The sequence below is a fragment of the Copadichromis virginalis genome, linkage group LG7, assembly GCF_057382275.1.
Source record: "Copadichromis virginalis isolate Kocher_CV1m ecotype Utaka linkage group LG7, C_Virginalis_male_GT1.1, whole genome shotgun sequence".
In the NCBI taxonomy this organism is placed as follows: Eukaryota; Metazoa; Chordata; class Actinopteri; order Cichliformes; family Cichlidae; genus Copadichromis; species Copadichromis virginalis.
This window is the reverse complement of record NC_140624.1, coordinates 67,146,520-67,161,896: the sequence shown is the minus strand read 5'-3', so window position 1 is coordinate 67,161,896 and position 15,377 is coordinate 67,146,520. Positions and strand designations below refer to the sequence as shown.

General features: G+C 42.9%; 1 protein-coding gene across 1 annotated transcript in view; it reads left to right on the top strand.

Moving 5' to 3' along the window:
* The window catches only part of zfpm1 (zinc finger protein, FOG family member 1), a 109,467-nt gene that overhangs the window by 80,682 nt on the left and 13,408 nt on the right, over nucleotides 1-15,377 (top strand). The window contains exon 4 of the mRNA XM_085464887.1: nucleotides 162-295. Within this exon, the coding sequence (XP_085321013.1) occupies nucleotides 162-295 (134 nt within the window). The remainder of the gene's footprint in view (nucleotides 1-161; nucleotides 296-15,377) is intronic.

Genomic DNA, 15,377 nt, shown 5'->3' with positions numbered 1-15,377 from the left:
CACTGACCCTCAAAGCTTTTCTGATGAATGGTGAGTTCAAGGTTTTTACATCATGCTCCCGATGAAGAGACCTCTTCATGATCTCTTCGGCACATGAATATTTAAACCACTCTGGGCTTATTTAATGTTATTTCCTCCTCTGTTTCCCACCTGCTTCCCAGATGACCTGGAGCTAAGTGATGAAGGTGGCGACAGCAGTGTGCTGACAGTAAGAGACCTCTCTCCAGACACAATATGGGGCCCCTACCCAGGAATCGTCCAATCACAGAGCAGCACCGATGAGCAGGAGACCGAGGTAAGAGCTCGTCCAGTGTGGTTACCACGGCTTAAAGTTCTCTGGCACTGTGCTGAATTTCCAGCATGGAGCTGTTTAAGATTTAAATATAGAATTATGTCTATGGTAACGATTCCTGTGTATTTTACTGTGTTTGCACTGCTTAGCAAAGTGTTGGCTTAACCGCCGTCTCTGCAACATGAAAGCACGAGTAAACTTTGTGTAGCATGGACGGCTCAGAGACCAACAGAGGATTGATCATTTAAAAGTTTAAACGCTAGACGTGATATTCTTTATGACTTTGTTATGTTTGGATTTGGATACAATAAATCTACCAGACTATGTTTTCCTGCTAAAATAATGAATATTGAATTTTTGTGGCTCTAAAGCAACTTTCAAGTTGATGTGAGAACTCACATTAAGCAGGTTGAATTTCTCAGATGGTTGCTACCACAGCCTACCATCTAGTTTATTACATGGAGCTTTGTTTTTAGCATCGTTGGACACTGAAGTAGGAGATCATCAGGCAGGTTACGCAGGAACAGGTCCAGTATTGGAGTATTTTATCCAGTAGTGTGAAGACCTCATACGCTGTCAGCTACTAGGATTTTTGTCCAGTGAGATAAATGAAAAAAGTCCTCGTCCAGTCCTGAGCTTCTCAGGGTTCCTGAAGGCTCTTTATTGTGGCTACAGTAACACTACGATTAATGTGGGCTGTCCTCATATAGTTAACCTTAGTGAAAGCGGTCTTAGTCAACTAGTTTGTGATTGTGTTGCTGGTCCCGGGACATCTGTGGTGGCAGCAAGCAGCCTAGCCTTATTCTCTTTCAGTGCCACTTTTGCTGATGTCATGCAGCAGAGTTGATGTTTTATAGGCTCATTATTCCAGTTGTCTGTTTTCTGCAGTGTACCAATGTTAATAATGGAGCCAAGCCTGCAAGCTACATCAGTCAGGCTTCCCTTTCCTCATGTCGTGTTCACAGCTTCCCACTTTGGCGGCTTATTTAAACTGCAACCACCACCAGCTTGGGCATCAAACTGTATTCAGCTGCTGTAATAAATCTTTCTTTTTAAAAGTTGAGCTGTCCAAATAAATAAACATTATTTCTCAGCCAAAGCTCAAATCTAATTTTCTTTTAAATTAATAGAAATAATTTGCCTTTTGGTTGCAATATGTTGTTATAGAACTCTGAAACCATCTAAGCCTAAGTGATTATTGGATTTAAAGTTTAAAGTTAGAGTTTCAGCATGCTGATCTATACCACCTCTGCACTGTAACACAGAGCTGAGGGCAAACCAGGGTGAAGTGAAACACTACAGAGAAACCTGACTGAAGGGATTTCCACTGGTCAGGTCAGAGGTCAGATGGTTGCAGACAATGAGTACAAATCTTATCATGTGTGAGACAGTGGTTGGAAATGAAAACAGCCATGTGTGCAATGTATTTATGTGTGTGTGTGTTCCTTGGGAACAGTGTGTGGGACCGGATGGAGCCCTATCAGAGGGTGGGTTTGTGCATCATGCGCAAGTCCATCTTAATCATATGATACTGATGCTGGGAGAGGCTTCCTGGCATGGAACGCACTCTTATACGAACACTAAGCCTCACACACACACAGGGTTGTACGCACACAGCCATTCCCTGCCCAAAATTCTTGTACTGATTGATTGATTTTTGTGGCTTGAGCTTCAGTTTTTTCTCAGCTTTTAAAGGCGTCAGGTTAGCCCATTTTGTGCGCATCTGCATCCAAACCAGTTTCTCATCAGTCCACAAAAAGACTCCCGTTCAAATTTAGATGGAGTTTATACCACACATCCTGGCCTTTCTCCATCAGAGTCCTATCCTCTTCCATCCTCTCCCCTCTTCTCCTCCCTGCCCTCCCCAGACGTCCGCCTGTCTTTTATCTCCACATGGCGCCATCCTCCTGGACAACAAACCCCAGTGATTGATTCCCGCTTGATAGGCTCTCATTTCTAAGATTTCGTTTATTATCAGTGTGGTTCTGAGTGTACAGATAGATGTTTGTGTGTGTGTGTGCGCGCGCGCGCTCTAACACTCTCACATACACACACATACACGCTCACCCGTCACCTTTTGTTCCTCCCCTCCCCTTCCGCTGCCCATACTGTCCTATTCCTCCTCTAAACTGTATAGTCTTTTTCTGTTCTTCTGAGGTCTTGGCATTCATATGGAAAGCATCTCGTCCTGACTCTTAAAAACTCATTTTCTCCCTCTTCTTCCTCATTTTCTGTCCCCACTCCTCCCCTCTCCCCCCTTCCTATCTGCGGACTAAAGGAGTGAGGAGACGGACCTTCGGTATCTGCTGGAGATAGTGGCCGTAATCTCACATTCCTCCTGTGTTTCTCCCCCTGTCACTCCATTCCCCCCTCCACCCCCGCCCTCTATCCAACCCTCAATCCTTCCCCGCCTCCCTCCCTCCTGGGTCAGCAGGGGTCAGGGCTATCCTCCTTAGTCTGTTGGGGAGGAGAAATCTGCTCATCTTCTTCTGCTCTGCCAAAGTGTGAGCCTAAAACACTTTCAATGCTAATGATAAACTCATTTCACATAGCTTTTATTTGAATTTATGAATTAAAAAAATGCACAGTTTTCATGGCTTTTATCATTTAAATGTATCTTTTCACCCCGATCTGCTGGCCAACATCAGGGTTTTAGATGTGAGTTTGGGTCTGAAAGTGCATACTAACTAATAATGAATCTGGGTTAGCCTACAGCCTCTTAGTTGTTAGGATGTCTCTGTCAAATCTATGTAAAACAGTTGGAATCTCTAGCAGGATATATATCAGTGTTTTGAGATATTTTGAGTATTTTGAGAGCAAAATGTCAGTTTTGAAAGACAAATATTGTTCCTTAAATAGTGCGTTCCCTCATAAAGGTTATGTGGGTTGCACTGTATACCACTCACATAACGTCAGTGTTTGATGTTAAAGCTTCCTTCCAAGATAAACTAGTTCCCTGTGTCATGTGCACTAATCCACCTCCAAATCATCTCAAATGTCAGCTTTTGAAGTATTTCCTCATTAGCTTCAACTAACCGTCACGTTATCATCGCTGTTGCTATAGATGAAGTATTTTTGTTACAAAACAAACAAGGACGCTTCATCAATAACGGAGATCACATTGGATGTGTCACAGGTTTATTGGATATTGTTTGAACTTCTAACTAACCCCCCCCCCCCCCCCCCCCCCCCCCAAAAAAAAAGTGATTAACAGAAAATGTGAAAACTGTTTAATATTGTGTTGTCTTATTCTTACAGTAGGCCTTTGACTTTCGGTGTAATTTATTCCCAGATAATAGAAAGGGACCAAAGTTTTCCACAATTCCTCCATTCTCTAATGCGTCCTGGTGGTTTCTGTATAAGAATAAAATAATATTTTTATGATAAAATACCAAACAAAAGTAAAACTTTCACTTTTCATTCTTCCGGATTAAATAAACGGGTCAAAATGACGTGTGTGAGTTCCCCTCTTCAGGGCAATTTACAAATGTCGTGCTGTTTCCTAAACTCAGGGGCAGTCAGTTTGTTTCAGTATCAAATACAAAAATAAATAACTAAAACATAGGACATGCTTTTCTTTTTTTCAGCGCAGTTCATGGAAGTTGTGTGTTGCAAACATTAGTAAGTCAGTTTGTAAGACTAAATATACTTTTCCTCATATTTTGTGTGTGAGACAGAAACTCATATTGCAACTGAGTCTGCTCACCACGCTCTCGTTGTAAATACTGACATTTTCAAACCCAGTTTGCTCTGGTGCCACACCTTATTGAATCAGACCTGAGGAAGGTACTCTTTCTTCTTCTTTTGGCTGATCTGCCTTTCGTTTGGCTCAGATATCGAGGCGTTTCCTGACACAACCCTCCCCACTGCACTGTACTGGCATTTGGACATGCTTTCACTTCATTTCTTGGTAAGATTGGCACGGCCCATTCTCAGCCCCACCCCTTGCAGTATTGGCCTTCTTCACTCTTTCTCAATTAACCTCCCTCAACTAACTTGGGCCCATAAGATTTCAATACCAGGTCTACCCAGTGACTCAACAACACTGTGTTTGGATGTGCAGAAACACGTACAGAAACATCAGAGATATTTTTCTTTGTCGAACTGCGCCTTTGATGGTTCCTTAGCTGTGTGTTGTTTTATGCATGGGTGTGAGTTCTGAGAAATCAGGGTGGGGCAGAGAGAGCGAGGGAGAGAGGCAGATGAGATCCAGTTCTCGTTCTCCCTCCAACAGATCTCCTTCATTAGATTAGCAGCGTGTTAACTGGCCTGTGTCATATGGAAATTCTGCCATTTGCATCTCTTGAGAAAGAGGCGTAAAACCATTTATCTATTTAAATATATTCTGGCTGATATGGCTGTTGGACTTTAGAACAGGGTATAATAATGTTTACTGATCAACTGATCAGCTGGCTGCTGATTCCTCACAGTTTTTGGTTGAGTGAACAACCAGGTCCTCCTCGGCGAGCCTCCCATGGCAACCCAGGAGCGAGCACGCCACTGCTGCTTTTCTGATTGGATCGCACATAACAGATCTGATATTATATCTCCGCTTCTTCTGATTGGATCCTGCTTTAATTAACTGATAGTGCGGTTGCGTGCGATTGGATAGAAGTTGTAGGACTTGTGAAATTTTAGCTCAAATGAAGGATGAAGTGATGATGCTAAAGAGGGAGCAGAGTTTGCTGCATCTGTTGCGTCTTCCAAAAGGACAGATGTCCTAGAAGAAGTCTGCACCACAGGAGAAACTCCGCTTACATCGTTCCTATTGTTCCCCCCCCTTCAACAGCACCCAACAGCTCACCCCACCCCAATCTTGTCTTTCATGGAAAGGCAGCCCCAAGGCACGATCCTAGAAGGAGTAGAGTAGGGGAGTTCAAAGCGTTATCACGCGCCAAACGTCTTTTCATCATGTTTTAGAAACAAGCGTTCGCACTAATCCCCCAATAATCTCTCCAGGAGAACTGGGGCGATAAGGCGCGCCACCCACGGCTTTTCAAACACTTTTTGGGTAGTCTCTTCTCACTCTATCTCTCTTCCCCTCTACCTCATCTACTCTCCACTTCCTCTTTCCCTCACTCCCCGAGAAGGACGAGTGAAGGTGATCACCGTCTCCTCCTTACTGTCTCTCAAGCAGTTTTCTCCTCGTTTTTCCTTTTTCTTTTTTTTGTGTATGTGTGTTGACTCTGAATCGGTTTGTTTACATCCTGATTCTGATCTTTTGCAGTTTATCTGGACTCATCAACAGTGTTTCTCAGCCTCTGTGTTTCTTTCTCTCCTCCGCCCATCAAATTAGAATGTTAATTAAAATGGTGCTCCTTCAGAAGATGACAAATCGATGATTACGGTGAGTGTTGAGACACCTTCTGTGATGCCCCCCAGAAGAACGTGAGACATAAGTGGCGTTCCTAAAACAGAGGCAGAGTGCAACAACAATAATATTTAGCATTAAAGACACAGGAAAAAATGTTTTTTAAACGTCTCCCTTTACCTGCATTTTAAAGTATTCATATATCGAATCCCTGTGCTATCTTGCAGTAAAATGTTTAAATATTTGAGATAACTCATCCCGCACCCTGAGGCATACACAAAAATGAAGTCAAATGTGATATGAAGCCATGCTTATCTTTGTTGGCTCGTGGCTTGTAGTAGCTAGCTGAGAAATATCATGGATGGGAAGTCTGTGTTTGAATATCATTTGGCAAAACCCTTGTTTACATTGCTAAAAGTGCATGGTTACCATTTCATTTATTTCTCCTTCATCCTCCAACTCCAGCTCAAGGACACCGTTGAAGGAGGTGTGGGCGGATTCCACAATGGCAGAGCCCAAAGATCGCCAGTAGTGGTCATGGCCGAATCGCATCACCTTGGTGTTGTTTTGTTGGATTTTAAAGTATTGCACTGCACTCTCTTTGCGGTTTAATGAACCAACAACAGCAGCAGCTGGTCACACAAGCTTAAATGGCTGGATGTGTTTTCCCCGACTATTTGCTGCACTTTGTTGGCAGAATACGGTGCTAAATCCAAAACCTCTTTACGATTGCTTTGGTCGCTAACAGATAAGTCGCAGAAGTTTTAGCAACCAAAGCAATTACAAGAAGGTTTTTTTGGAGCACTATCTTTGCAAGCACTTTTACCCAGTAACAGCCAACAACCTACAGTAACAACTCACTAAGCAGTCACTAGTGACCATAGGTTGCCATGGGACCTCTGACTGGTATCTTGGCCAGTGTAATCAAAAGCTATTGCAATCATACAAAGAAAAGCTGCTGGCATGGTGACCCTTTGCTGCTGGCTTTGTCCACGTTATGTTAGCTTTCCCACAAACAACCATTTCAAATATCGAATATCACTGGCGGACCTTATCAACCCAAAAAAACTTTTAGCTAGCGGTAGCTGCTACTTTCAGGCTGTCATACCTTCTATCACAAGTTAAACTGGCTCTTGCTTAGCTTTGTATTCAGCTAATTTCATTTTGGTAAGGACTGCAAGTAGTAACTGCACGTCAAACGGAAAACACAACAAACTTAACAACACACGTATCCTTGCCTTCTCAAAGGTAGTGCTAATCCCTGCTTGAGATCAGTGTGGTTGCCTAGATATTCCCTATTCCCTAATTGATTCTGTCACGTCTGACTGAGTCCCTCTAGAAATAATCCTTCCACTCGAAAATGCATCGCAGCACAAACGGCTAAGCATGCTCTAAGTCGAGCATAGCATCAGTTCAGCCAGGCGACAAAGTTAAGCTCAGCTGTAATTCCTGCAGATCAGTTGATATTCTTCTACACATCCAATTGCCAATTCTCATGTATCATATACTATCATATTTTTATTTAAGTTGCTGCAAGCCACTCTGCAACCCACCTCCCACCTTTTAATGTTGCATCTTAATTATTGTCATCTGTTGTGAATAATGTGTGAAAGGATGAGAAGGTTTCACAACTCTAGATATAAATTCCTGCTCTTCTGACTACAGTGGTCCTGACTGAGCTGACATTATACTGTAGCTTTAAATATGTCAACAACTAGAGCTTTTAAGGGGGGGTAAAACCCTTGAGTGATAGACGTTATGGCTGAAAATGTTGACCATCATGGCATTAAGGGGAACCAGCATCCATCTGACTGAATCAGCGTGCTCAGTATTGGCTACATTTACCCTCACCTGTCATATGATTTCCCCACATCGTGACAGTAGCTGTCTGATTGTCAGTCTGGCTCTGACAGAAGAGTCTATCACCCCAGGAGAGAGGAAAAAACTCCCTCAAAAAAGATAAAATAGACCGATACTGATAGAGTTGGCCCAGAGAGAAGGAACAAAGGATGGCCGAACAGAAAGGAGGGAAACAAAACATTAGGAACAAAGAGAAATATGAGAGAAGTGGAAGAGAGGTGAGAAAACCGTGGAAGACGAGGGTTAAACAAGAAGGAGGGAGGATGTGTTCATCACTCAGTGGCAGTGACTGGCTGGTATCTGCATCTCGCTGTCATCTGCACCGGCTTTTGCAGGGTGGAGGAGGATGGAAAAAGGAGGAGGAGGAGGTGGTGGTGGCGTAGGAGAGGAGAGAAGAGGAGAGGGAAAACCTCTATCCTGTCTATCTCTGAGCCTCATCTCCTGCAGTTCAGGAGCCCGCTTTCCAAGAGTGCCTCATTTTCAAATCTCTTATCTCAGCCCCCGTTTTAAGTATCGCAGTTTTATATTTTTACATGTCATTTGCATGCAGCTCATCAAACCAGACTCCCTCTATTTTTTCCTCATTCCTTCTCTTCTCTGAGGTGTGCGGCGATACATGCGGCTGTGTAGGAGCACCCCTGCTAAAGGGAATAAGCTTTCACTAGCTGCCACCTAGCCTTGGCTGTATACTGTACTGACAGCATTTATCCTGTGTGTGCAGAATACACAGCATTAAAAAGAAAAAAGTATCTTGTGTCTCTGTTGAATGTTAGGGAAATGCTTTGCTCGAGTACAGCGGAGGTAAAGTGTGTGCATGTGTGTTTGTATGCGAGAGGCGGATGAGAGTAGGTTTCTGATTTTATCTGCCTTCCTTTTCTTCTTTGTATTTTTGGAGGATTCACACAGTGACCTCTTTGTTTGGGACAGTGAGTACACCCCTCCAACTCTCTGGATTGCAAAAGAAACTATTTCCTGTGGCCGAGAGATAGAACGAGAGACGGACTGAGAAAAGAGGGAGAGATAGGACGGTGGAAGGAGGGGCAGGCAGATGGACGGACGGACGGAAGTGTAGGAATGAGAGAGGAGAGGAGAGGAAAAAGAATCGGAGATTAAGAAAGAAAGAGGTGCATAAAAGGAAGGAGGCGGTGCAGGAGAGACAGTGAAAGTGGAGAAGGGAGGAAGAGAGTGAATTGGGATGATTGAATGAATGATTCTGTGAGGGGAGTGAATGAACGGCCATGGTTGAAAAGGTCAGGAAAGGAGCAGAGCAGCTTATTAAATTCCCACAAACTGTTTGAAGCATTTAATGTAGGAGAGGATTTTGCAGCTTTTTTTGAGTATGTTGTGATCTGCTCAAAGGCCTCTAATATGCCCATTACACTTCAACAGTCCAAAACCCAAAGAAATTCATACTTTACAGTGATATCTAGGGCCTGAAAAGGAGTTATTGTGCACATGTGAGAAGCCTAGTGCCGACGATTACACAGGATCATTTCTGCTCATTCCCAGGCCCATGTCCTTTATTCTTGAGCTCTATTATAGGACTTTTGCATGATTCACACTTCAGTGGAGCTTTTTGTAACCGCTCAGTTCATTCTGTTTGTTAAACAAGCTGTTTTAGCTCCTCCCCCTTTAATGCCACCCTCTCCTTTAGCCAGGTTCTTCTGATTGGCTTTAAGGGGCAAATAAATACAACAGGAAGTGTATTTCACAGCACTGGTTTCCATAAAATAACTGCTATTACTAATTTCTATATAACATAGCTGTTTGACATACCTTCTATGTCAAAAACCAAAGTTGCACAAGGGAAAAACATAACAAATTTATTGGAACCATGTGGAATAAACTTGCAGTCCTGTCGCCTTTGGTGTGTTGCTTTGAAGGTGGTGAGTTTGGTGTGTCCAGACAGTGGTAAAACAGCAGTAATATGGACTCTGCTATCAGTTTGCAGTTGAATGAAGTCAAGCTGGTGACTACATGCACCAAAAATAAATTGGTGAAAATACAAATCTAATGCTATCAGGTAGCAGATCTGTTGCTATCTACATTCAACAGAAATTCCAATTAGCTACTTACATTATGAGCGCAGCCAGAACCCCGTAGAAGTGAAACAGTGTGTTTATATGAATCTTCCAGTCGGTCTGAGTGTTTGCGGTTAGTCTGAGTCGTCCTGTGATTGCTTGGGGAGAGGTTTCCCACCACTGAGTGATCTGTGCATTATAACGGTAGTATAACCCTGTTATATAGCACTTACCTGCACAATCTCATACGCACACACACACACACACACACACACACACACACACACACACACACACACACACACACACACACAAACCTTCATATACATCAAGTTACTTTTTGCACAAAGCTCAGTCTTTTGCACAACCTTCTGTCCTTGTTGCACTTTTCTATTGCACTGTTGTGTCTGTATCGTTCTGCTCTGTCTTTGTGTTGTTTAGTTTTTTTGCATTTTGTGCAGTTTTTGCACACTTGCACTTTCTGTAGTCCTGTGTTGATTGTCTGTTATATGTCATTTGTAGCACCAGGGTCTTGGAGGAACGTTCTCATATTTCACTGTGTACTGTACCACTGCACATGGTTGAAATGACAAAAAAGCCACTTGACTTGACTCTGGGCGACCAGTTGGTTGTCGCGACGACTTGCAATCGAGTCGGTGTAAGTGGAAAAAGTCCATGCAGTCACCGGGCAGTTACAAGTCTTTTGTTCTTGTCTCTTTTTTACCTTAGTGTGACTCAAGCATCACTTCCATCTCTAAACTCAGGTTTTCTTTTCCTGAGTTGAAACTATTAGAAAACTTTGTTCTGTTTGCATTAAGTACAGCAAGAAAATTGGTGCATGTTTCCTGGCCTGGAATCATGAATTTTCTCTCTTCCTCATTTACAGACTGTCATAAATACTAGAAAAGGTCCATTTTTGTTATGTTTTGTTTTCCACGCTCAATAAAACAAAGACATTTTCCCATCTTTTATCTAAAGAAGCCGTTTTAGTGTGGAATAATCTGGGTAATCTGGGTTCTGTTAAGAACACGGATCTGTGTCTATCATTATTGACTTGTTTTACATTTAATAACCATCCCGCGGTCACGTTCCGTCTGTTTTACAGCAATGTAAACTATATTAGACGACGTGAAACAGTATCCAGCATTGAGACATAGATGTGCTTGATGTACCAGAGGTTATTTGCATATACAAACATACTTATTCCCCAGTGGTAGCAGTAAAACTGTGGCAGTTGACAGCTGCGCAGAGAAATCTTAATCTGCTCATCTACAGGCTGCTGGTGGAGGTGCTGAGATGAGGGCGGCTCTTAGTCTTTTTCTTCTGCTTTAATTGACATCCACATAGACCACGAGGCGATGTGACATGGGGTCAGGTGTTGGGGATAGTTCTGGGAAAGTTGCTGTTACCATGATGATGATGATGATGATCATCATCATCATCGTCGGTGGTGTTTGGGTCTGCAGAGAGAGAGAGAGAGAGAGGTTGAGCAAGGAGCCATTCTGATACTGAATGAGGGAGTGGAGGAAGAAAATGAAGAAATGAAATCAGCCCAGCATCATTTGCATTCAAGTTTTATCAGCATAGGAGGAGGGCGTTTTTGGACCTGATAAGAAGAGGGCGTCGCAGGCTGCGCTGGAGGTGGCGGGCAGGGGAGGGGGGGTGAGAGAGAGAGAGAGAGAGAGAGAGGTGTGTGAATGGATGTTATATGTGCAATGACTTTGGCAGAAAAAAAAAGTGGTTGGAGAGCTCAGTCAGTGTGTGCTTGCACTGACACACATGAATGTTACAGAAGCTGTAGTGGAGACACAGTATTGGGGGTGGGAATGGTGTGCGCGGGGGGGTGGGGGGTTAATATCAGACCAAATAATTAGATTCGCTATCGTCGCGGCGGCAGCAGTGCGGGAATCAGGCAGATTAAAGCCGGGCTCGGGGCTGGTTAATATTCATGAAGGGACCAGGGTCCGGGCGAGGGGCTTAGACTGCAGCTCAAAGACTCTCCTCCGGCTGATGGGGCTTAAGGCAGCGCTCTCAACCAAGATGGAGCTCTGCCGCGGAGGCCTGACATCCCACTGATAGATGGAGGGCTGCGTGGATAGTTTAGGTGACGGGAAAGAAAGAAGAAAGACGGCGAGGAGTTTTTGCACTCGATACACCGACATCCGTGTGGATCTCCTGATCTTCATTTGATCGTGCTGCTTTCATGAAACAATGGCTCGTCTCTGAGTTCTCTTCTTTTTTCGTTTTCCTTTACAGACACTGTTCATACCAGCACATTTGCACGTATCATTATCTGAAAACCCTCACCTTCTATTCTGGGCTCTTTCTGTAAATAGGAAACACTCATAGTACATTTCCATGTTCTATGCTACATACGGACTGTGTCTCAGTTAGCTGCAAGGTGGTGTCAATGCCAATGTTTCAGCATTCAAACTTACCCGTCTGAAGGCCCTTGCTTTGCTAACCAAGTAAAAGCAGGGAGGTGATGCGGCCATGAAACAATGGCTGTTTCTAAGATTCTTATGTTTGTGCTATTTTCATTATCCACCTTTAGATAATAGTGTTTGGCTGCTCTGAAAACTTGAGAAGGTTGACTCTTTGTTGGTCCAGACGTTCCAGAGGCGAACGTTGGCCGTTTGAGTCATTGTGATCGGCTTCAGCCCAAGAGAAGTGAAAAGGGCTTTGATAACATCCGGTGGCCTCTCCCTTCTCCTTAACTCACTCGCACATCTCTGGCATCTGCATTCTCTACTGGCCTGGTTAATTACACACACACACACACACACAAAGTGTGATCTGGCCCTCTGCCTCGCTGACTCTCATTATCTCATGTGAAACTGTGTGTGTGTGTGTGACTGTAAAGTGTGTAAAGTAGCGTGTTCTCCTTGTTGCAGTTTGACACAGCAGATTATCTGTTAGCGTTGGTGGTATTAGGTGACGTTGTGATTTACTTCCATGAGCCGAATCATCTACTTTAGCTTTGTCCAAGCAAAAACTAGCAGCATCTGCAGGACAACAATTGATCTCTATCTCCTTTAGATTCAGCTGTGGGCATACCAAGGACAAGCAGGCCGAATGACTGATAGATTTCTAAGTAATCTTGGAGTTTTAACACAGCCCGTGCAGGCGTTTGCATGCTACTGTAGCTCCCGCAGTGTTTCCTGAATTCCAATGAGACCACAGATGTGGGATGTGCTCCTAAATACAAATATTTTTCTTCACTCCTTCAGGTTTCCTGTGTTCACATCTGGAGGCTGGCCAGTTGACCTGTTTTTACACTATGACATAACTTAACAAAACCAAAAACACAGCACAACTAATCATAACTGAACCTGCTTCACATCTGCTAGCTTTGCTACTGCAAACCTGGAACTGCCCCCACATGCCCTCCTGGGATGGTATTAATGACCCACATCAAACAATCGAGCCTTGGTTAGTCTTCGGCTCTTCGGGTCTACAGTGTCCTCCATGCAGCTGGCTTACATGCTGACAGGATTACAAAGAAGTATGGTAGAGAATAGTTTTGAGAATTGCCCCTAGTGTGAGTCATCATGAGGGTGGAAAAGCTGCCACGTCTCACTGGGATGATTTATCTGGTCAGACATCAGATATGAAAATAAATGGAAATTGCATGTGACATTTCACAACATCTATGACGTTAACGTTCAATCAATAACTCCAAAAACAAATATTCTATTATCATGTTTCTTTTGTGCTAGCTTGTTGACGTCGTTGTGGTCGGAGAGGAAACTCCATCGGGGAGAGGCTGAAGTGTTATTAGTTCTGAAATAAGAAGAGAAGGGAGTGCATCACGCTCTTCAATTATTTAATATTTATTTTAGATCTTTAAAGGATGAGCATGTGTGTGTGTGTGTGTGTGTGTGTGTGTGTTTTCCATTTTCTTTTGCTATTTGTGCATTTATATGTATAAAATATGCGTGTGTGTGTGTGTGTGTGTGTGTGTGTGTGTGTGTGTGTGTGTGTTATTTCCACTTGCGCGCTAGTGAGCTCTCCCCATTGCCCTATCATGGTGAATTCCAAAGCCGTGGCCGTGATGAATTAGTCTGAAGCAAATTAGCAGTACTTACAGCTCAGACGGCTCCAGCATTGGGTTACAAATTAAAACAAAAGCAGCCGTATCTCCACATCAGCGCTAGTCCCCCATGAAATACAATACGCTCTGCCTCAATCTTTAACGTGCAACAGACTGAGAGGCTTCCTTCCTTCTGTCCTTTCCCTCTCTCTTCTCACTGTCTTTCCAACATCCATCTTCTTCAGATATTCCAATGAGCTGTCTGATCATAACACACTGCCCGATGTCTTCAGCTAACAGTGGCAAGACTTCACGTTAGGTATTATTGACCAAACCAGTGTTATAGCTGCTTTATGTAAAGAGAGAGATAAGGGGAAAAAACACTGTGCAAAATGAAATTGCAAATGCGTTTATTTGAAAACTGAGATAAATTGCTGTAAAAAGTTGTGAAAAGAGCAACAAAAGAACGGAAAAATGTTGCAGTGCTTAAAAAATTAGCTGCAGCACCTCATAACTAATAAGGTTAATGAGAAACACGATTAGGTATAAAACCAACGTCCCTGAGAGGCAGGGAGCGATTCACCACTCTTTCAGGTTTCACCAGGGGCCAGTTTCACCAATACAGACCTCGACTGTGGCTGAGGCAAACCAAATGATTACAAGTTTGGCACATGTCTAAATTTAGTCATTGACTATGTTAAGTGGGACAAAGAATTCTGGGTAAATGGAGGCTTTTAAAGAACAAAAATGGCCAACTGGTTTACATAATACCTGCTCAGCAGTGTTTACCCCAGCAGACACAAAAATAGAGATAAGCAAAGAGTGTTGAACGCTTCTGTGGCGTAACGTCTCAATACATACAGCAGAGCTGAAATCTTTTGGCTTCTTTGTGTATACGAGCTTCTGAGAATAGATTCACTCACACGGACAAACAAAGCCAGCTGCCTGTGTGCACGAGCCATTGATTTTTCCCAAGCTTAGTTAACAGCAGTCTAACCTTGTGTAATTTTAACCCAAGTCTTTTATTTTTGCAGTGCAGTCAAACTGATATTAGAGCGTAGTTAAGCCTGGTCTAAAATGTCCTCTGAACAATGAACAGGCAGCAGCTGTTGGAGGAGCTCACGCTAAGCTGCACTGAGGTTGATGATAAGAGGAGAGCAGCTCTGAAATATTTTTGGGAAGGCCTTCACATGAATGCGTAACATCTGAAAGTAATTCCTAAAACAAGCCTGTAATTCTAAAGAAGCAGCGCTCTCTTTTTCCTTTTGTAGTTAAAAGTTTAAATTCTGAATTTTCTGCTTTTAGAGTTTAGTTAAAACAGTTGAAACCTCACGTAAGTGGTTCCTGATTTTTACCTCATATTTGTCCTCTGCGGTTCAGTTGTGGTGAGACATATATAACATCTTTAACACACAAAGTTAAGGTGAAAAAGCCACTGCACGGTGTCTTCTCACCAGAGCATCAGTGTTTATGCGATACAATACAACTTTATTTATATAGCACATTTAAAAACCAACGGTGCTTCACAATAAAACAGCAGCTTAAAACATGAATAATATAAGACCATTAACAAAGTACTGAATATGCTAACAGGTCAGTGTCACAAATTACACAAGAATAAAAGTGAACATCAAATCAAACTTGTTAAAAACACACAGGTTTTAAAGTGATGGTTTGATCTGCACACGCAGGCTTTCTCAAGAATCTCAGTTTGTTTTCTGCTATTTGCATTTCTCCATGAGAAATGTTTCCTCTGAATGTGTCATTATCTGCTTCACTAATCAGTAACAAAGCCGTTTGCTATTCCTACTCATATGTTTCTCCATTAATTTTATTATTATTAATGACATTTTAGTTCAC